The following is a 22,426-nucleotide window of genomic DNA, read 5'->3' on the forward strand; positions in this document are numbered from 1 at the left end:
AAACCAGTCTACATGTGTTTTGTGGACTTGGAGAAGTCCGGGAGTATGGGGTGTCTGGGCCATTGCTACGGGCCTTTCAATCCTTACACAAACATTGCAAGAGCTTGGTACACATAGCCGGCCATAAGATGGACTCGTTTCCGGTGGGTGATGGACTCCACCAGGGCTTCCCTTTGTCACAGATTCTGTTCATAATTTTTAAGGATAGAATTTCTAGGCGTAGCCACGTGGCTGAAGGCTTTCACTTGGGTGGTCTCAGAATCTCATCTCTGCTTTTCGTGAATGATGTAGTTCGGGTGATGGCCTTTGGAACGGTTCGCAGCCAAATGTGAAGCGGTGGGGATGGGAATCAGCACCTCCAAGTCTTAGACATAGTCCTTAGCCGGAAGAAGGTGGAGTGCCCACGCTGGGTCAGGTACGAGTTCCTGCCTACAGGGAAGAAGTGGAAAAACTTTCAACATGGTGCAGCCAAAAACAATCTGGTCCTCAACACCACAAAAACCAAAGAAATTTCAGCCCATACAAATTAATGGGGACTGTGTGGAGAGGGTCTCTGACTTCAAGCTCCTGGGCCTGCACCTGGGTGACGACCTATCCTGGAAAATAAACACTACAGCTATGATCAAGAAGGCACAGCAGTAACTCAACTTCCTGAGAGTCCTGAAGAACAACACGTTAGCCAAAGAGCTGTTAGTGTCATTCTACGGGTGCTCCACTGAAAGTACCTTGACATACTGTATCCCAGTGTGGTCTGCCAGCAGTAATGGTCAGGAAAAAACATCACTCCAGAGGGTCATCAACAAAGTCCAGAGGATCTACAAATGGCATAAAGAACGATTAGATCTCTTCATAGTGACATTTTACCTACCAGCTCTTCTAATCTTGCATATGAGACATAATTTCACGATTCACAAACCAGAATGGAGACAGCTCTCAAAGCCTTTTTCTACTACTACTTGAATCTGTAACTAGTAGTAGATTCTGCTCAGGCTGTCAGGACATTCATGTTCAGACATGAAGAGATTCTGGATAAAGCAGAAGTTTCCCAGAGGACTATAATCTCCAGTCATGCTGCTGTTCATTGTGAAATCATAGCCTGAGGTCTGGGCCGTACTAAAGAAACAAACGCAGACAACATGAACCTGTCTCTCAAAAATGTGATCCATCCATCAGTTTTAATGACAGACGTTTTTTCAGTTACCTTGACAGAAACTTCGAATAACGAACAGAAACTACGAGGTTAACAAAGCACTGATTGTTTACAGCTCTTTCACTATCAAAGAGGAAAGAGCTGTAGCTTTCTGACAAACACTTTACTAAGACTCATACAATGGCTTGCAAAAGTATTCGGCCCCCCCTGAACTTTTCCACATTTTGTCACATTACAGCCACAAACATAAATCAATTTTATTGGAATTCCACGTGAAAGACCAACACAAAGTGGAAAACACATCGGGGATGCAGAGTTCAAGGACAGAAGAGAAGAAAGAAGGAGACGGTGAGACAGCGGAGGCTTGAAGCGAGGAGGAGGTATAAACCGTGTCTGCCGTCTATCGTAATGGGAAATGTGCGATCGTTGGCAAATAAAATCGACGAGCTCTCAGCACTGGTACGGAGTCAGAGGGAGTACCGAGAGTGTAGCCTGATGTGTTTCACTGAATCATGGCTGCACCAGGACATTCCCGATGAGAATGCTTCCGTGGAAGGTTTCCACACAGTTCGAGCGGACAGGGACAGCATCGCTAGCGGTAAGCGGAAAGGAGGTGGGCTTGCTGTTTTAGTTACAACCGGTGGTGTAACCCTGCCAACATAACAATAAAAGAAAGGATTTCTTGCCCGGACACTGAACTGTGTGCTGTTGGACTCAGGCCGTATTATTTACCCAGGGAATTCTCTCACGTCATCTTGGTGGCTGTTTATGTTCCTCCCTCTGCTAACCCCACAGCTGCACGTGACACTATCCACTCTGCCATAGCTCGGCTACAGACTCAGCACCCGAGTGCCTTTATTGTGATCTCGGGTGACTTCAACCACGTATCACTGGACAATACACCAACATTCAAACAATATGTGGACTGTCCCACCAGGGGAGAAAAAATTCTAGACCTACTGTATGCTAACGTCAAGGATGCATACAGCTCCTCCTCCCTCCCCCCACTTGGTAGGTCAGATCATAACCTGATTCACCTCACCCCCCACTATGTGCCAATTGTGAGGAGGGAACCTGTGACCACGAGGAGCGTTCGGAGGTGGTCAGAGGAGGCAATAGCGGAACTACAGGGCTGTTTCGAGGTGACCGACTGGGAAACACTCTGTGAGCCTCACGCCGAGGACATCAATGGGCTTACTGAGTGTATCACAGGCTACATAACTTTCTGCACCGACTGGTGGAGTGGAAACTCCAGCAGAACAGCATGAGAGAGGTGTGGAGGGGCATGAAGACCATCGAATCTGTTTTTCAATAGATTCGACACCACAGTGTCTGCTCCCACCCCCACAACCTCACCTGTAGTCAGCCTGGAATCCAGAGCCACACCACTGTGCCAGCCTCTCTCTTCACATGGCGCTGTTGCCTCCTGTGAGATTCCTGACACCCCTCCCCCACCCATCACCTTCACTCATTACCAGGTTGAGATGCAAATGAGGAGACTTCACTCAGGCAAGTCTGCTGGACCAGACGGAGTGAGTCCCCTCGTCCTCAAGACCTGTGCCCCCCAGCTGTGTGGAGTCTTTCATGAAGTGTTTATGCTGAGTCTGAGTCTGCAGAGGGTCCCAGTGATGTGGAAGACATCATGCCTCGTCCCTGTACCAAAGACGCCACGTCCCAGTGGCCCCCAGGATTACAGGCCCGTGGCACTGACCTCCCACATCATGAAGACCCTGGAAAGGCTCATCCTGGACCAGCTGCGACCCATAGTAAGACCACATCTGGATCAGCCTTATCAGCCTCATCTCGGAACTGAGGACGCCATCATCTACCTGCTCAATCGTGTCTACACCCATCTGGACCAGCCGGCGAGCACTGTGAGGGTCATGTTTTTTGACTTTTCTAGTGCTTTCAACACCATCAGGCCGACCCTCCTGGGTGATAAGTTAGCAGCGATGCAGGTGGATGCTTCTCTGGTGTCCTGGATTGTTGATTACCTGACAGGAAGACCACAATATGTACGTCTCCCACAGTGTGTGTCTGACAAGGTGATCAGCAACACAGGGGCACCACAGGGGACTGTCCTCTCCCCCTTCCTCTTCACCCTCTACACCACAGACTTCAGCCACTGCACAGAGACCTGCCATCTTCAGAAGTTTTCTGATGACTCTGCGGTGGTTGGATGCATCAGCAGGGATGATGAGACAGAGTACCGGGCTGTGGTCGACTCCTTTGTCACGTGGTGTGAGCAGAATCATCTGCAGCTCAACGTGGCAAAGACCAAGGAACTGATCGTGGACTTCAGGAAGACCAGGAAACACTTGACCCCTGTTTCAATCCAGGGGGTCAGTGTTGACATTGTGGAGGACTATAAATACCTTGGAGTACACATTGACAATAAACTGGACTGGGCTACAAACACCACAGCACTTTACAGGAAGGGCCAGAGTCGTCTCTATTTTTTGAGGCGACTGAGGTCCTTCAACATCTGCCAGAAAATGCTGAGGATTTTCTATGAGTCTGTTGTGGCCAGTGCGATCCTCTATGCTGTTGCATGCTGGGGGAGCAGGCTGAGGGTCGCAGATGCCAACAGACTCGATAAACTGATCCGTAAGGCCAGCAATGTTGTGGGGATGGAGCTGGACTCCCTCAAGGTGGTGTCGGAGAGGCGGATGCTGTCCAAGATAAAGACAATGTTGGATAACACCTCCCACCCACTCCATGACATGCTGGTCAGTCACAGGAGCTCGTTCAGTGAGAGACTGAGATTACCCATGATGCACCACTGAACGACACAGGAAATCTTTCCTGCCTGCGGCTCCCAGTACAACGCATCCACTTAACACACTGGTTACTGCTACTGTCATCCAGGGAAGGACGGATGTTGTTTTACTTTGCTGTGTTTTAATGTGAAGTGTGCTTATTTATTTTTTATATTGCATGTTTTGGTTATATCTTGTGGAGTGTTTTATTTATCCTGCATGTTTTGGTTGCATCTGTCAATTTGTCCTGGAGAGACTCCGCCCTTTTCCCGTTTTTTACTAATTCGACACACCTGAGAGAAAAGCGAGTGGTAATTTACAGAGAGTGCTCAGTGACACATGGGACTGGTGGAGCTTGGCGTTCGAGAGGAGGAGGATACAGCGCCAGCAACCAGGGACGCGGAGCGAGCGGTCCGACTGCTGCAGCAACAGGAGGCCAGATTACGCGTCTGCAGGGAATTAGAGGCAGCGAGGCGGGCCGGTTCCGATTGGCGGTTACAAAGAAGCGGCGGGCAGAGTTAAGAGCTCTGCCCACCCGGGGTAAGTCTTTTGACTTGTCCCCTTTTAATGAATGAAAGCTGCCTAAAAGAGTAGTGACTGCCGCTACCTCCCTTTCTTTAGCGCACCGGGGCGCAGAACGCGCAGAGGAAGGCGAGGACGCCGCCGGGTTTCCCTTCTGCACCGCTTCACTGGATTTTTAATTCTTCATGACTTTTATACTGTGGCGGACGCCACTGGACTTTTAATGTTGTGTTTTATTGATTTTTACTGTGTTGTCCCCTGGCCAGGGTTGTTTTAATTCATTTTACATTTTTAACTATTTAAATATAATAAATTATATTTTAATTATACAGTTTTTAATTCGTGTGCTTTCCCTTGGCGGCTCCACTGCTCTGTCCGTTTGGAGGAAGGTTTCCCTCCTTTAAAAAACACTGTGGAAATAAAATCACCTTCGCTCCGGTTACACTTACACACTTGCTTTACTTCTCTCTGGGATAACTTCCTCGGAGATGAAATGCTGGTGACGCTACAAATACACACAGCCGCTCTATCACGTGATGCATACTGCTGCGACGTGCTACGGTAATGAGCCAAGTTACTTTTTGATATTTAATGGATCGGATTACATTTTTTATTTCTCGCCAATATCCGATCCAGTAATTTGGGTCAGTATCGGACCGATACTGATACGTAATATCAGATCGGTCCATCTCTAATTTCTATGAAACAAAACTAGAAGGTGCACTAGAAGTGTCTGTGGCGAAGCCGTGGGGCTGTTGTGGATTGAATGGAGAACCCGACACTGGAAATATGTCAGTGTAGGAACTCCCGAGGAGAGGGGGGGCCAGAGGTAAGTGTTTAGTCACTGAAAAGTGGGAAGAACAGGTGTTAGACGCAGGGCATGACAAGCTGGTCCAAAAACACTCGCAGTGGCAGTAAACAGTCTTACTCATGCGCAGGCGGAGGGAAAGCTTAGTGGGGAGGTGGTCCGGGTGAGGGGAGATGATTGTCCTGAGCGCTGGGCAGGGAGGCAGGCAGGCATGGAGAAACTGAACAGACCAGCGCTGAAATCCTAACAGGTGACGGCAGCGACTTGACAATGTCTGGAGGTCCTCTGAGAGTGGAGAAAACACATGAAACTACTATGAACTGACAAAACTGTGGAAGCCCTGACTGACAAAGGTTTGCAGACGATCTGGTGAGGTGTGAGTCTAAGCGCTGGTCTTAAGAAGCTGGCAATTCCAATTACGCTCAGGTGCAGCCTGTCAGCATGATGTGGCGGCTCCGCCCAGGGGTGGAAATGCCGGCCCTGTGGGAAGGCCCAGCACTCACCCGGACCATGACACATATAAAAAGAAAATAGTAATGGACCTAAAACTGAACCCTGTGGGCCCCACAGGTCAGGGCAGCAATGTCAGAGGTGAACCTGTCAGTCCTAACAGAAAAGGTCCTGTCTGATAAATAGAAAGAAAGTCTAGGGCAGAGCCAGATATACCAGCCAGAACCTTGAGCCTGTTAAGTAGGATTTTGTGGTCGATGGTGTCAAAGGCTGCACTAAGATCAAGTAAAATGATCACAGAATAATTCCCTGCATCAGATGCCATTAATAGCTCATTAGCGACTTTTAAGAGAGCGGTCTCTGTAGAGTGCTGCTTTTGAAAGCCAGACTGAAAAGCGAACGCTCTACCATTTGAGCTAATTTCCCATTGGCGGTTGAGTATTGCAGCTTCATCGTGTCATACGGAGCTTCAGCTCAGGTGGATCTAATGACAACGCCTCCCTTTCAATGTTTTCTGGGCATGTCAACTACAACAAGACCATTTGGTGCAATCGTAACTCACACGAGGGTAAGAGGGGAGACAATCACTTTCAAACATTGATGAGGTTTGAAGCCAGCATGAACCTGATAGAACCTGAAGGGTAGTGAGCGAAGAAGTGCAAACACCAGGCCTCGAGGGCCAGTGTCCTGCAGGTTTTAGATCACCCTGGGTCAACACACCTGAATCAAATGATTAGTTCATTACCAGGCCTCTGGAGAACTTCAAGAATTGTTGAGGAGGTACTTTAGCCATTTGAATCCCCTATGATGGATCAAGAATAGATCTGACGCCTGCAGGGTCCTGCAGGTTTTAGTGAGAGGAAAAGCTCTCACACAACAAACAAGAAAAAATATATGAGAAAGTTTCACAAGGAAAACCATTTACAAGGAGATACTAATTTGATTTCTGTCAACATGATCTGGAAATGTATGCTTAGATGTACAGTCGCAAAAATGTTTATACTGCTCATTTCATTGAAATTTTTGCTGACATTATTTTTTTGCTACTATAAATATAAATCCAGCAGCTTCATATTTATGTCCTCTCTCACAGTCAATACATTAAAGTGTGCACACATGTGATCACGTGTTCTTTATAACTATTAAAATTTAAGGACACCGTTTTCTTTCAGTCTGTTAAAAACAAGTATAATAAGAAAATATATTTTAAAAGAATAAGAAATGTTAACCTTCAGATTCTTTTATTTTTATTTGCCTGTCCTGTTTGGATGAAACAATAAAAATTATTGTCTGAAACCCAAGAAAATGCCCAACAGATTTATCCAAAAGTTGATTCTGCTCATCTGGACGTAGCGTTTTGTGGGAGAAACGTTTCATCACTCATCCAGGTGACTTCTTCAGTCTCAGCTGACTGCAGGTTTCCCCAATCTTATAAACAGGACATTTGCATAATGACTGAAACCAGCCCACTGAAGGAACAATGGGCTGGGAGGTCAGTTCATTAACCATAATTATGCAAATTTTCGTGACCGTCGACCAACAACCACTGACCAAAACCCACTGATCAATGGCCATGAGTCCCATTCATAGAGAGTTGGGGAACACCTGCAAACAGCATTGAATCTTACAATGCTGATACAATGGTCACAACAAAAGTTTATTTTTCTTTCTTTATCCAATGTTCATAAGAAGAAAATAATGATTTAAACTAAGTAAATATAAAATACCTCAAGAATAATGAATTACAAACTATTTACATGAACTTTAAAAAATGTAAATAAAGTGTGTAGCAGCATCAGCATCAGAGTGAATGGAAAAAGTTTCTTGGTCATTATGTAATCAGAATGTTTGTAAAAATAAAATGTCCTCCTATTAATTCATTGTGTGTGGTCTGATTACTGGAAAGTCGGGAACATATATGGATATGTGGCACACTTTCTTTATAAATAGACTAAAAGGGCTAAAATGTTGTTCTTCAGTTTTGTTGGATCAAGTTACGGAAGTATAGAGCTGCCACCCAAGCAAAAGAAAAATAGAGGTATATCACATTATACCATGAAGACTTTATTGTTCTAACAATATACTTTTCATGTTTGTACATTATAATGGCAGTGGATGCTTGTAAGCAGGAATGCCAACAGAGGAAATTATACCTGTGATGAAACAGTTTTCAGCTTGTGTTGCCTTATAGTGTCAGAGAACTTCTGACTTCCACTAAGCACATCAGATGAATCCATTGAACTGTATCTCTTCCTGAGAGCCTACATACTGAAGGACTTATAAACCTAAAAAACATTGGGCTTTGGGAATTTTTTACTTGGGTACATTATTTTATAAATAACAATAAACAATAGAAAAGACAATTATTATTATTTTGTTTTGTTTTAAATGAATGTCTAAATATATGTAACCAAATCTATGTTCTCCAGTGAAGAATCAAAATTAAACCAGGTCCTTGCCATGTCCCACAGCCCCACCTGGGACTACTCTTCCTGTGATGCTACTTTTTCATTCTAAGTGGAGATTTTTAGTTGCAATGACACTACTACAATCCCGTTTTTGAAAACAACACATGCTATTTGTATCCTTTATTTTTAAACAAATAAGGGATCAGTTATGAGTTTTATAATGAAATTGAACCCATTCTGGTTGATTTTGGGATGTCACCTTTTCAATGATATCTTTTTACTACAAATAGCTTTATAAAAGTAGTATTGCTTTACTTTAAAAAACCCCAACAACTTTAATTTAAATTTTCATTGCGACAAGAATATAACAAAAACAACAAAAAGAAACAAAAAAACCCAACAAAAACAAAAGAGGAACAAATTGGGGCACTGTTCCAGGCATCATACAAGATATATTAGCTGAATTAAGTCACAGAATCTTCAAGCCTTTGCTTGTATTTATGCCATTTAGTCCAACGTTGTAGAAAAAGGTGACCTTTTAATCGTAGGAAGAAAGTCCACTCGGACAGGATCCTTCTTAAGCCTTCTTAAGCTTCTTAAGCTGCCTTTATGACAGCTGGGATAGGCTCCAGCACTGCCCGCGACCCTGAAAAGGATAAGCGGAAGTGAATGGATATAGTGTGTTGTTGCCATTTTGTTTTTGTGGCCCTTCGTAGAGTTTAGACATGGTTTTAGTGGGCAGACATCTGTAGGCATTTGTAAAAACTTTGACAAGATCAATTACTGGGGAGGAGGCACCCTTTATTTCTAAATTGCAAAAATGACGTACCTGCAGATATCTGAACAGGTCCGCATTTTCCTGATTAAATTCTGTTTTCAATTTTTTAAAATGATTTAAAAGTGCCCCCTTCCACAAACAGACACAGGTTGGATTGGAAAAGGTTTAACTGCTCTGAGTATGTTGGATCTAACCTTCCAGGTGGGAACAAAATTTTAATATTGCTCCCCAGATTGTATTTGTTAACAACTTCATGCCAAATTAAGAGTGTTTTCCACAATATGGTTATTTAAGTTGCCTCTCCTTGATTTTTCTACCAATCATGTTTGGGGAGGAGACTTGCCCATGCTCAACTCAATTTGTGTCCATTGAGCCTCCACTGCCGGGGAACACCAACAAACAATATTTCTCAGATGTGCTGCCAAGTAATATTCCTTTAAGTTAGGGAGGGCCAGTCCGCCATGTTCTTTATCGATTTGAAGGGTTTATAATTTTATCCTTGGTCTAACTCCTGCCCATATAAAGCGTGATATTAACTTGTCCCAAGCATTGAATTGGAAATCTGGGATTTTAATGGGTAGAGCCATAAAAAGATATGAGAATCTGGGCAACAGATTTATCTTCACAATCTGTATTCTTGTACTAAAGTCCAGAGTTAGTGAAGACCAGCGAGTTATGTGCTCCTGAATTGAGTTCGATTATCAAAGTTCAAAGTGAACAGACTATTAAAATCCTGTGAAATGTAAAGTCCAAGATACTTAATCTTGTTTGCATCCCATTTTAGCTTATAATTTTGTTTTATTGAATTGCATGAAGAGTAGTTAATTGTCAGGACTTGTGTTTTAGTTATATTTAAATTATAACCAGACAGGGCCCCAAACTCTTTCAGAGTTGACATGAGCTCAGGGAGTAACATATCAGGATTCTGGAGGTATGTAATGATATCGTCAGCAAAAAGAGTAACTACCTCTGGGTTCTGTCTTATTGCCTGGGCTAAAGGCTCTATAAACAAAGCGAAGAGCTGAGCCCGCAGCCTTGCCGGGTGCCTCTATTCAATTAAAAACTAGAGGAAAGATGTCCATCGATCTTTAACCTGGCCACTGGATTACTGTATAATAATTGTATACATTTAATTAACTTATTGTTGAATCCTATACGCTCTAGTACCTTATAAAGAAAGGGCCAGCTGACCCAGTCAAAGGCTTTTTCTGTGTCTAGGCTTATTAATGCCATACTCAGTTTGTGATTCTTTGCTTCTTCTATAATATGAAGCATTCTTCTAATACTGTCATGTGTTTGGTGGCCTTTTATGAAGCTTGTCTGATCTTAATGTATTAAATCCAGCAAATGGACTTCTAGTCTTTTAGAGATTCTTAAGGTACATAATTTATAGTCTACATTCAAAATAGAAATGGGGCGGTAAGATTCATAGTAATTTTACCCTCTTTAGGTAGATCAGATATTACCGCCTCGCGCCAGGATGGAAGTACTCTAATTTTGTTGGCCAAGCTTTAATCTTTACCGTTTTGTTATAGTTTGATTTCTAAGTTTTTCCGTTCTTTTTCGAGATCATAATTTTTGTCTCTTACAACTTGTTGTATCCAGGGAGAAATTCAGAATAGTATTCCAGTCTTCACCAAAGATTAAAATACATTCGCTCGCTATAATTAAAGCATCAAAAAATGACTTAAAGAATTTTCTATCCCATTCTGGAGGAAGATACACATTAGCAAGTGTGATCACAAAAAAAAAAAAACATTTGTAAAACATGTTTGGAATCATGTATGATTTTCATTCCACTTCTCACCTGTGCACCACTTTGTGTTGGTCTTTCACGTCAATAAAATTGATTCATGTTTGTGGCTGTAATGTGACAAAATGTGGGAAAGTTCAAGGGGGCCGAATACTTTTGCAGCCACTGTACATGTTTGCTTCCATTGTTAATACCAGTCTTCAGTCTGGGTCTGTTCCCTCTGACTTTAAACATGCCGTGGTTGAACCAATCCTTAAAAAACAGAATCTGGGCCCAACAGTTCTATCAAACTACCGTCCAATCTCTAAATTGTTCTTTTTGTCAAAGGTTCTGTAGAAAATTGTCCTTTTGCAGCTCTAAACCTTTTTAGATCAACATGACATTGGTGAACTATTGCAGTCTGGTTTTAAATGCACCACAGCACTGAAACCACTTTTTTAAAAGTTTTTAATGACCTTTTAACTTTTACAGACTATAGATTTATAGATTCTGCTATTTTAATATTATTAGACCTCAGTGCTGCTTTTGACATGGTAGATCACAGGATTCTTATCTCTCGACTGGAACAATGTGCTGAAATTAAAGGGCTTGCTTTGGAATGATTTAAATCCTACTTATCTAATCGTACTTTCTCTGTTAGATTCAGAGACACATTGTCTCCAAGGACCACGCTTTTTTGCCAAGGGCCAAGGGCCAAGGGCCAAGTCTCTACCCTTGGCCCAGTCCTCTTTTGAATTTACACGCTCCCGTTGGGATCACTTGTTTTAAAAAAAGGTAATTTGTTTCATTGCTATGCAGATGATTCTCATATTCCACTGAAATGGAAATCGGTGAATCCTGGGAAGGGACTGTTTGATTGTCTAGAAGATGTCAAGGCATGGAGGGCTCTAAATGAACAGAAAACTGAGGTCATTGTCTTGGGTCCTTCTGACTGTTATGACCTTGACACCTTAGGATACTATAAAAAACTGTTTGCAAGAAATTTAGGGTCAATGTAGATTTCAATGTACATTTAGTCAATGTATTCAAAACCAGCTTCTTTCATATTTGCATAATTGCAAAGGTTAAGCCCTTTCTGTTTCAGCAATCCATGCCTTCATCTCATCTTCTGTAATAGTCTCTACTCCGGTATTACCTCTTCATCAAATGGCCAACTGTAGCTAGTCCAAAACGCTGCAGCACGACTCCTAACTGGCACACGCAATCAGATCATTATTCTCCTATACTTGCATCACTACACTGGCTGCCAGTCAGCTTTCAAATTGACTTTAAGATCTTAAGACTTGTTTCTAAGACGTTGCATGGACTAGCCCCTACGTATCTTGCTAATCTCCTAACCTGGTATTCTCCCCTTGTGAAGATCCTTGAGGTCTGCAGACCAAATGCTTTTGGTTGTCCCTAGGTCCAGACTGAAACACAGAGGAGACCAGGCATTTGCTGTGACTGCCCCCAAACTGTGGAATACACTGCCTTTGCATATTAGGTCCTCCCCAACACTGGATACTTTTTAAATCAGTCTAAAGACCCATTTTTATTCTCTGGCTTTTGATTCATCATGACTTTGTTACCATTATTCTTTTAATGATTTTATTCTCTCCTAAAATACTTTTATGTCTTCTGCTTTGTCTATTTTATTTTACAGAACTTTCTTCAACACTTGTTGTCTTTAAAAAGTGCTATATAAATAAATCTGAACTTGAACTTATCTGAGGTTGGTAAAACTGTCTTTGTTTGGAAAATCATAGAAGAAACTGGCTGCATTCATAGATGAGTGATTCTCAGAATTGGAAATCAGTGTTTGATACAGTGATCAGAGGAACACTGTGAGCCTTACCTTGAAAGATAACAGTCCACAGGAAACTCAACATGTTACCAAAATACTGGCTTAGTGTTTTGTTTTGTTTTTTTCCAAAGATGTTAAAATAGCCGACACAACAAGATTTGTTTCATTACTCCATCAAAAGCAGAGGGCCCGGTGGCACCAGTGTCCGGCAGCCTCGCCTCTGTCAGTGCGCCTCAGGGTGGCTGTGGCTACAATGTAGCTGCCATCACCAGTGTGTGAATGTGTGTGTGACTGAATGTAGTGTAAAGCGCTTTGGGGTCCTTAGGGACTAAGTAAAGCGCTATACAAATATACCACATAGAGGCGGGACCTCACAGCAGCAGCATTTTACAAGATATGATGCATTTTCATCTTTTATGTTTACAAATGTCAAGAAGTCAGAAGCAAAGTGAGAACACATCATAGCACATGTTTAAACAAGGAAGGTTAATTCATTGAAATTATTATTATGGATGTAACAATATTTCTACCACAAAAAACCTGTTCAAAGCACCACAATGGCAGCGTGATATCACACAGAGCTGTCAGATGATGTTAAATAAACTGAGCTCTGTAGAGTGGGCAATAATAACAAACCAGTTTATTTAAATTGTAGATTCAAGCTGCTCTTCATATTTTTGGCCACCAGATGTCCCCAAAGAGGACTGTGTTGAAAAGCTTGGAGTAATGAAGCCTTTTTTTGATGCGTTAATGCTTCAGAAAGCTTCATGTGGCCATCACTACAGACCAGGTTTGTGTCATGGCCTCTCAGTCCTCTCTGTGCTGTTCTGCTGCTTTTCTCCATCTCCTCAAGTTACTTTTATTGTCATTTCAACCATGTACAGTGGTACAGTGCAGAGTCAAATCAGACAGCGTTCCTCTACTGCTAGATATGATATGACTCGCAGATCAGGCATTTATATCCGTCCAGACACTTGCAGGGTCTTTGACAGCTTTGCCCAATTGGAGACATGGCATGCCTAAACGAATAAGGAGGGTGCGCTGGGAATGCCTGATCTGCGAGTTCTTCAACTCCCACCTCAGGCAGAGCTCCAGCAGCATTCGCGGTGGTAACCCTGAACCAGATGGTAGACACTGGAGGTAAAGGGAAGAATCAGGCACAAGGAGTCCTATCAAGCTTAGTTAGCCTGTGGGATTTCAGAGGCAGTAGATATGTACTGACAGGCCATGTGGAACGCAGCTTTTACAGTGGGTGAAGCAAAAACCTGGGTGTGGGAGGAATTCGAAGAGGCCATGGAAAAAGACTTTTGGACTGCCTCGAAGGGTTCTGGCAAACCATCAGGGAACTCGAGAGGGGAAAGCAGTGATATATCTGCACTGTGTATAGTGTGAGTGGAGCGCTGATCATTTGAACTGGGGATATTGCATGCTGGTGGAAGGAGTATTTCGAGGACTTCCTTAATCCCAGTGACATGTCTTTTGTAGAGGAAGCAGAGTCTGAAGATGAGGGGAAAGACTTGCCCATCACTGGGGGTGAGGGCACTGAGGAAGTTAAACAAGTCCTTGGTGGCAGACTTCTCCAACACATCCACTCTAATGCTGCTATTGATCATCTACACCCACGGTGTGGGACGGAGAGATTTCGCAGGTCTTTCCTCCCCACTGCTGTCAGACTCCACAACAAAGACTCTAACTGATCAAACACACACATCCACACATGTGCAATAACACTAAGTGCAATATTCCTTTCTGGCATCGTTGTATTTTTACTCAGTTGTATACAGAATTTGTATTCTATTTTTATCCTACTGTATATTTTATTCTATTTTATTCTACTGTATATAGTATTTTATTTTATTCTATTCTGTACAGTTGCATACTGTAGTTATGTTTCTGTTTCAATCTTTCCTATGTATACACCATGTATATTAGTTCACTCACACACATGTATACATATATATTGGTTTTTATTTATTTCCCCCCCTCATTGTATATTGTTTTCCCTTCTTTACTTTTGCACCTTGTGGCCCAGCTACCCACTTTCACTTTGCAAGAAACTGCACAATGACAATAAAACTCTCTAAGCATTTTAACAATGACATTTGAAAGGTACAGTTTGAGACTGCAGTGCAAACAAATAAAGAAAAAGAGAAGGAATTGTGTCTTTATTTATTCATGCCTCCAGCTTTATTAGAAAGTAAAAAAGTAGCAAGTATATCAAGCACACAGTCATAATGTGAAATGGAACAAATAAGAATGTAAAGAATGTCTTTTTCAAAAAAACTGTCCACAAGCCTCATTTTCAGTTGGTTGTATAAGATGTGTTGAATCTGTTTGACAGTCTGAATATCTCACTTTTTTATTTTCAATTTCAATTATATTAAATTAAATTTTATTCAAACATCACCAAATCACAGCAACAGTCACCTCAAGGTGCTTTATATTGTAAAGTAGACCCTACAATAAAACAGTAGGATATAATACAATAATATTTTACGTTCATTGGTTTTGTATATACATAAAAAATGCTTCTCCCTGGTTTTACTGCAACAACCAGGAACACTTATGTTTGGGAATTCTTTAATTTATTTGAAAAAATTATTATTAGAAATAACCCTGTTTCTGTACAGTTTGTATGGTGAAAGAGGGTAAAATGCCAAACTGTGTTTCCAATTGTGTATGCAGCAGACTAGCCAAGTGCAGAATCTATAAAAAAAAGTGCCGCAAGCTAGCAGAAACTAAGCTATCATAAAATTTAAAAGGAGCAATGAAATTATAAACCGGATAATGGTCTACAGCAGGGGTGTCGAACTCCAAGCCTCGAGGGCTGGTGTCCCGCAGGTCTTAAATCTCACCCTGGGTCAACACACCTGAATCAAATGATGAGTTCATTACCAGTACCTTTCATAAGAACTTCAAAACATGTTGAGGAGGTAATTAAGGCATTTAAATCAGCTGTGATGGATCAAGGACACATCTAAAACCTGCAGGACAGCGGCCCTCGAGGCCTGGAGTTTGACACCTGTGAAATCAAATCATGCTGGTGGTTTCACACATTTAGAATAACTTCATCGTGGTTTTGATCCAGTACAGCTGTCCCTCTGAGACAAACGAGTAGACTCCAGGTTTTTTAATGACACCACAATCCTCTCCAAAAGAAGTGACTCCAACCAGCGCTCCATCGCACAACAGCGGCCCTCCTGAATCCCCCTGCAGCAAGAACAAACACATGACAGTGTTTCAGGTGTTGAGCTGAATGAACATTTACCTCAAACAAGGAAAAATACATGTATTCTTCATACGTACCTGACAGGTATCAGCGACGTTTGTACCATCTGAACCAGCACATATCATGTCATCAGTGATAACAGGGTCGTGGTCGTAATAATCACGAGAGTTGCACGTCTGCCTGTCCACCACAGTCACATTGACAGACATGAGGACGTCTGATGGTTGTTTTGTTTCAGTTACTCCCCATCCGGCCACCAGACACGTGCTGCCAGCTGCCGGGTCTCTCACAGTGTTGCCAACCTCGAGCCACTGCACTGCCCTGGTTTTCCTCACCGGTTCTTTAAGCTGAAAAAAAGTTAAAAAGAATCTCAGATATTGGTGATGAATCTCTCCACACTAACTACATTAAATAAACAGATATTTGCTAAAGAGTTGTAGCACCACTCATTTATTTCTAATATTTTGCTTGGAAAATATGAAGTATGTGCAGTGCTGAGTTGAAACATGTCTATAAAGACATGGAAATACATTTTATATTTTAAAAAATGAAACTAAGTTTTAGTTAAGTGAGCAAAACCTGAGTTGGCTGTAGGAGGTACAGCAGGTTATCTACTAATAGAATGGTTTGGTGTGTGATCCCTGGTCTCTCCAGTCTGCATGTCAGAAATCCTTTGGCAAGATACTGAACCCCACGATGCGCTCTGATGCTACGTTAGAGTGTGAGTGTGTGTCAATGTTAGATAGAAAGCACTTAAGCACAGAAAGATGTGTTCGGGTGAATAAGCCATGTTGTGTAACGCTCTGAGTGCTCAGGTAGAGTAGAAAGGTGCTAAATAAGAAGGAGTGCATTTACATCGTTTGTATCGGTTGTGGGCAAAAGACCTGCAACTGACAAATAAAGGCTATCTCATCATCTCATCATCATCATCAGACCCTGATATATCACCTTACCTTCAGCAACATGAGGTCATTGTCGTGCTTTGCACAACAGTAGTCAGGATGAGGAAAACTTTTCTCGACGACTCGGAGTTGCTTGGAATGTTCGTTTTTCGTTCTGGAGTGGGCTCCCAGCATCACCCAGTAACTCCTGTAAAAGAAAAAACACAATCTGGTGATGAAGGTTTACATATTTAAAAGGTTAACAGGTCAGCGGCTTCTAAAACAGTCATCATAGTTCCTTATTATTGTGTATTACTACATATGGCTGGGTTATAGCTGTTACTGAGCTTTGGGTGAATCTGCGTTATTTTCTCTTCCAGCTGAATGAAGAAATTTAAATGTACATAAAATGTTTTAGATGAAGAAATGTATCAAATGTTTGATGTGTATGTAGCTGTGGCTTCTGTGTTATTTTAAGTGAGTGCAACACTTCTTTCCCCCGCAACAAACATGGAAGGAAAAAAAAATGAAGATGAACTTTTGCGAGACCTCCTTTGTGGCCCATCCTATCCCAGAATTCATAGCGCAGCCCAGCCAATTCCAGTTTCCAACAATGGTGGCAGCTGCTTAGTTTTAATATTATTCTTTCTGGGTCACAAAATAAAATTTTAAGATATCAGGCAAAAATGTAGCTGTGTAAACTTCAAATATCTGATTGGTTTATCAAGACATCACATATTTGTAAAAAGTGCTCCGATGTTTTCGTAGTCGTCTGTTACCCACCCGCTGCGCTCGATAGCTGACTGGGAGGTCGAGGCCACAAGAGACGGCGAGAATACCGCACTCCCGGCACACTGTGCCTCGACCTCCCTGTCAGCTTCCTTCTGGCGGCCTCCGAAAGATGTGGCCTAAGATTTTGAGAGATCCCGAGATCTCACAAAAGTAACTCAGGATCTCGCAAAATTTTATTTTCATTTATTTTCCTCCCATGTCCCTCACAGGGCTCCGTACTTTCCTTGTTATTCCATCACAAATAACATTTTCTAGAACACCTCTGTAAAACAAATAAATCTATGAACAAGAATTCAACTTTAAATATTCTTTATATTCATTCTCTCCATTAAAATTTATGAGCTTTGCATGCATAATTATAGCAGTGTGTATTATTTTGACTGTGGAAGAGAAGCAGCTGAGCTTCTCTCCAATGACTGGATGAATGACCATTTCTCTAAAGAAGAGGCCAGTCATGGCTTACAGAAAGCACATTCCTGCTGCTCTGGCCCTGATCTCATTCTTTCAGTAACTACCCAGAGCTCGTGACCACAGGTGAGGGCAGTGACCTCTGGGTAGTTACTGAAGGAATAATAGTCATTGAAAATAAATACTGCATTATTTTTAAAATAAGGTCTCAGATTCTTACCCAGTGCAGTGGGCAGCTGTCAGCACCCACTGTGGATGGATTAATGTCCCTCCACACCAAGAATTAGTCACACTTCTCACATAAGCCATGTAAGGCAGTGAGTGTGGCTCGACTTCTTTCCCATTAATAATCTCAGAACCACGACCTGAAACAGAAACAAAATATCAGGACACATAAATCAGCAGATGAGTGAAATGGACTGGTTCTTATATAGCGCTTTTCTACTCTGTCTGATCACTCAAAGCACTTCATACAACTAATTCATTCACTTAAGTATCTAACATTGATACTACGGAGAGCAACATGGGGTTAGAATCTTGCTCAAAGCTATTTGGCATGCAGACTGGGATCGAACCGCCAACCTTCAGTAACTGACCTGCTCTGCCACCTGAGCTATAGCCACATTGAAGATATCAGCAGTGTGACGTTGCATTATGCTCGTTTACATGAAGATTAAAAATGTCAATAAGTAAATTAAATTACAGTGGAAATTACAGAGCACCCAGAGAGCTGCCCAGCCAGGCAAGATAAACTTTACTTGTCAGGATGAGACTTCTACCCCGTCTCTGTCAGTCCCTGCATCCCTAAATGTCTCCAGTTGTCCGGAGTTCTCTCTGTCTGTCTCCTTGGTGCATTTAAACCCCTGTTCCTCCCTGTCCTTGTCCTCGTCGTCTGTTGTCTTCGTCTCCGTTATCAGTCATCATAATTTTACCCTCTCTGTGCAAGTCTGCAAATTTCTTTATTAAATCATAAGATTCTTAAATCCATCAAGTCTCTCTGTGCCTGGGTCCTCGTCACAAAACATGACATCACTGCTTTGTGCATTTTAACACAATTTAATCCCACATTTGTGAAAGAAAAGAAAAACACGTTTTTAAAGTCTGTAACAAAACCATCAAATCTGATCAAGGTTATTTAAATGGATTGGAATAGAAAAAATACATATCCTAACCTTAATTACTGCGGGAGAATAATGAATGATGCTCATAGTGAGTAAAAAGTAAACTGAGTGCATTTTTTGGACAGAGATTCATTGTTAATGTATATGTATAATATAATACAGATACATAAAAAAAATACACTCCAATAACAGAAGAGTCCTTGAAATGTACAAAATCTATCTATACTTTTGGTGTTAAAATATTACATCTCAACCACGTACTGTATGGTTTTTATATTTTTATTGTGTCACACAAACAGCAAATATTGTCCAAAAGTAGTAAGTAAAAACTGAGTGGAAAACATCACTCACCTGGCTGGATGATGAAGAGGAGCACACATGAGATGAGAAGACTGAAATTCTTCAGGCAGGACATTTCTTCTTCTTCCCTCTCTTTGATCAGACGCTGAATGCACTGAAACTCACTGTGATGCTCAGCTTTATATGTTCAGCTCATAGGATGTGGTCTGACCGTGGAAACGAATGAGTCAGCAAAACAACACTCACTCAAACCTTCAAATCGATGGTCATGAGTATCAGTAATATCTACACTCCCCCCTCACAACATATGCGTTTAATTTGTGAAATATACTTGGATACTTATAACTATAACTTATTTATTCAAATTGCAGGAATGTCTTAAAGACATAAAGACTTGGATGGCCACTAATGTCACGGTGAGTAGGATGAGCCGTGTGGAGAAAAATGAAGGAGGATCCAAATGCAGGCACGCGTGGAGGAGGTCTATTGTAAATATAAAACACAAGTAGAAAACAGCAAATAGAACTAAAGCTAAACTATACTGGGAACAACTAAACATGAACACGAACAAGGGTGAGCAGAGGCACATGAAGGTTGAGAGCAGGGAGACAGAGACACACACACACACACACACACACACACACACACACACACACACACACACACACACACACACACACACACACACACACACACACACACACACACACACACACACAGACAGACAGACAGACAGTTGATTTACGGGAGACTAACAAATGGACCAGCAACTAGAACCTGAGGAGACACGACTTAAATACACACAGGAGAACACGAGGAAATTGAACACAGCTGGAAGTGATTGATGAGACGAGACAAGAGAGGCAAAACTGAATACACTCACATGAGACACGGACCTACACAATAAAACAGGAAACAAACAACTACACAAAGACGCAGACCAGACACAGAGACACAAAACCTAAGAACTAATCCCTTAACACAAATAAACAAAAACATAGAATTCTAATAAAAAATCAACAAAGCACAAGAGTTAGAATATAACCCAAAATACAAAATGAAACCAAAACATGAGAACTCAAAATACTGGGTCAAAATGACCCAGAACCATGACAACTAATTTTCTGCTTCAGCTAATCCAAAATGCTGCAGCAAGAGTCCTGGCAGGGACTAGAAAGAGAGAGCAGATTTCTCCTGTTTTGGCTTCCTGTTAAATCCAGAATTCAAAATCCTGCTCCTCTCATACAAGGTCTTAAATAATCAGGCCCCATCTTATCTTAATGACCTTGTAGTACCATATCACCCTATTAGAGCACTTCGCTCTCGCTCTGCAGGCCTACTTGTTGTTCCTAGAGTATTTAAAAGTAGAATGGGAGGCAGAGCCTTCAGTTTTCAGGCCCCTCTTCAGCCTGAAACTTTCCTTTTTGCTAAAGCATATAGTTAGGGCTGGACCAGGTGACCCTGGATCCTCCCTTAGTTATGCTGCAATAGACGTAGGCTGCCGGGGGATTCCCATGATGCATTGAGTTTTTCCTTTCCAGTCACCTTTCTCACTCACTATGTATTAACAGACCTCTCTGCATTGAATCATATCTGTTATTAATCTCTGTCTCTCTTCCACAGCATGTCTTCATCCTGTCTTCCTTCTCTCACCCCAACCGGTCGCAGCAGATGGCCGCCTGGTTCTGCTGGAGGTTTCTTCCTGTTAAAAGGGAGTTTTTCCTTCCCACTGGGTCGGAAGAATAGACAGGAGGACAGTGGGAATTGCGAACCTGGGCATCTGATCGCTGTTTGTCCCGCACTTTGGAGGAAGCAGCAGCGCAAAGGATCTGAAAGTCCAGCAGGCGTAGGTCTTATTAAGGTTATGTCTCCACCTGAAATGCTTCTCACTTGTGATCTAAATGCTGGAATAGAGTCTTAAAGTTTTAAACCGTTCATCACCAAAGTATATATTGGATTGTGTGGGTCCCCTGCCGAAGACTAAATCCGGACACCAATACATACTTATAGTGATGTGTTCAGCAACAAGATTTCTGGAAGCAATTCCATTACGTATACTGAAAGCTAAAATGGTGAAAAAGGCACTAATCAAGTTTTTCACTACCTTCGGGCTCCCAAAGATTATTCAAACAGACCAAGGAATCAATTTTACTTCAAAGGTGTTTGTACAGGTTGTTGATGAGTTGCAGATAAAACATGTAAAATCCAGTCCATACTACCCGGAGAGTCAGGGTGCCTTGGCAAGATTTGATCAAACCTTTAAAACTATGCTGCACAAGAGAGTCGGGTGTTGGTTTGCCATTATTACTGTTTGCCATCAAGGAGGCCACTCAGGAATCATTGGGGTCCAGCACCACGGATCTGGTGTTTGGACATGTGGTCTGTAGTCCCCTCTGGCTTCTGAAGGAGAATTGGTTGTCAGAGACTTCTGAAAGTCAACATAATGTCCTTGATTATGTTAGCAGACTCTGGGAAATGCTCCACCTTGCATGTCAGTTAGCTCGGGAAAACCTGACGCATGCAAAGAGTACCTCACCTTGTAATGAACAACATGTTGATGTCGTAACAAGACATGGAGCCAGTGCCAAGACAGATGCAACTGTTGTTGTGATTTGGCGCTATATAATACAATTGAACTGAAATCAATTTTAATTAAACATACTGCTCAAAAAAACTGTAAGTAAAAGTTTGAAGAGTCTGACATTCTGATACCTGATGGCTCCTAAGACCGTCAGTTACTCACCACCAAACTGGTCATGCAAAATCATTTTACAGGCAACGTTCTTCACGGCTTTTTCAGATCCTTTCACTTTTGTCACATGTGCTCAGGGTAAACCTGCTCTCATCTGTGAAAAACACGACGCAGTACTAAACGGCCTGTATTTGTACAGCGCTTTACTAGTCCCTAAGGACCCCAAAGGGCTTTACACGTTCAGTCATTCACACACATGATGGCAGCTACATTTTAGCCACAGCCACCCTGGGGCGCACTGACAGAGGCGAGGCTGCCGGACACTGGCGCCACCGGGCCCTCTGACCACCACCAGTAGGCAACGGGTGAAGTGTCTTGCCCAAGGACACTCCCAACTCTTGAGCCACGATTGCGGTGGACCTGCTATTTCTGATATTATATGTTTATGTTTCCACAGGACCCAGCAGTAAGGACAGAGCCCACTAGAGGATGCCGGGGCCTTAGGCCACCCTCATCAAGTCTTTTACTGAACATTTGGTCAAAGACACTCACATCAGTGTCTTGCTGGAGGTCATTTGGTAGCTCGGGCAGT

At 42.2% G+C, this 22,426-nt stretch overlaps 1 protein-coding gene across 1 annotated transcript; it reads right to left on the reverse strand.

Moving 5' to 3' along the window:
* Positions 1-15,468: 15,468 nt before the first annotated feature.
* Positions 15,469-19,307, reverse strand: LOC308404217 (granzyme K-like; the record flags this gene model as incomplete). Its single annotated transcript, XM_080894148.1, has 5 exons — positions 19,194-19,307; positions 17,942-18,086; positions 16,594-16,729; positions 15,718-15,987; positions 15,469-15,621 (listed from the first exon to the last, which is right to left on the reverse strand). The coding sequence occupies exons 1-5, from the start codon at positions 19,255-19,257 to the stop codon at positions 15,469-15,471; spliced, it is 768 nt and encodes a 255-aa protein (XP_080750274.1). The 5' UTR covers positions 19,258-19,307.
* Positions 19,308-22,426: the final 3,119 nt, after the last annotated feature.

This window comes from Rhamphochromis sp. 'chilingali', assembly GCF_963969265.1.
Source record: "Rhamphochromis sp. 'chilingali' genome assembly, chromosome: 10".
In the NCBI taxonomy this organism is placed as follows: Eukaryota; Metazoa; Chordata; class Actinopteri; order Cichliformes; family Cichlidae; genus Rhamphochromis; species Rhamphochromis sp. 'chilingali'.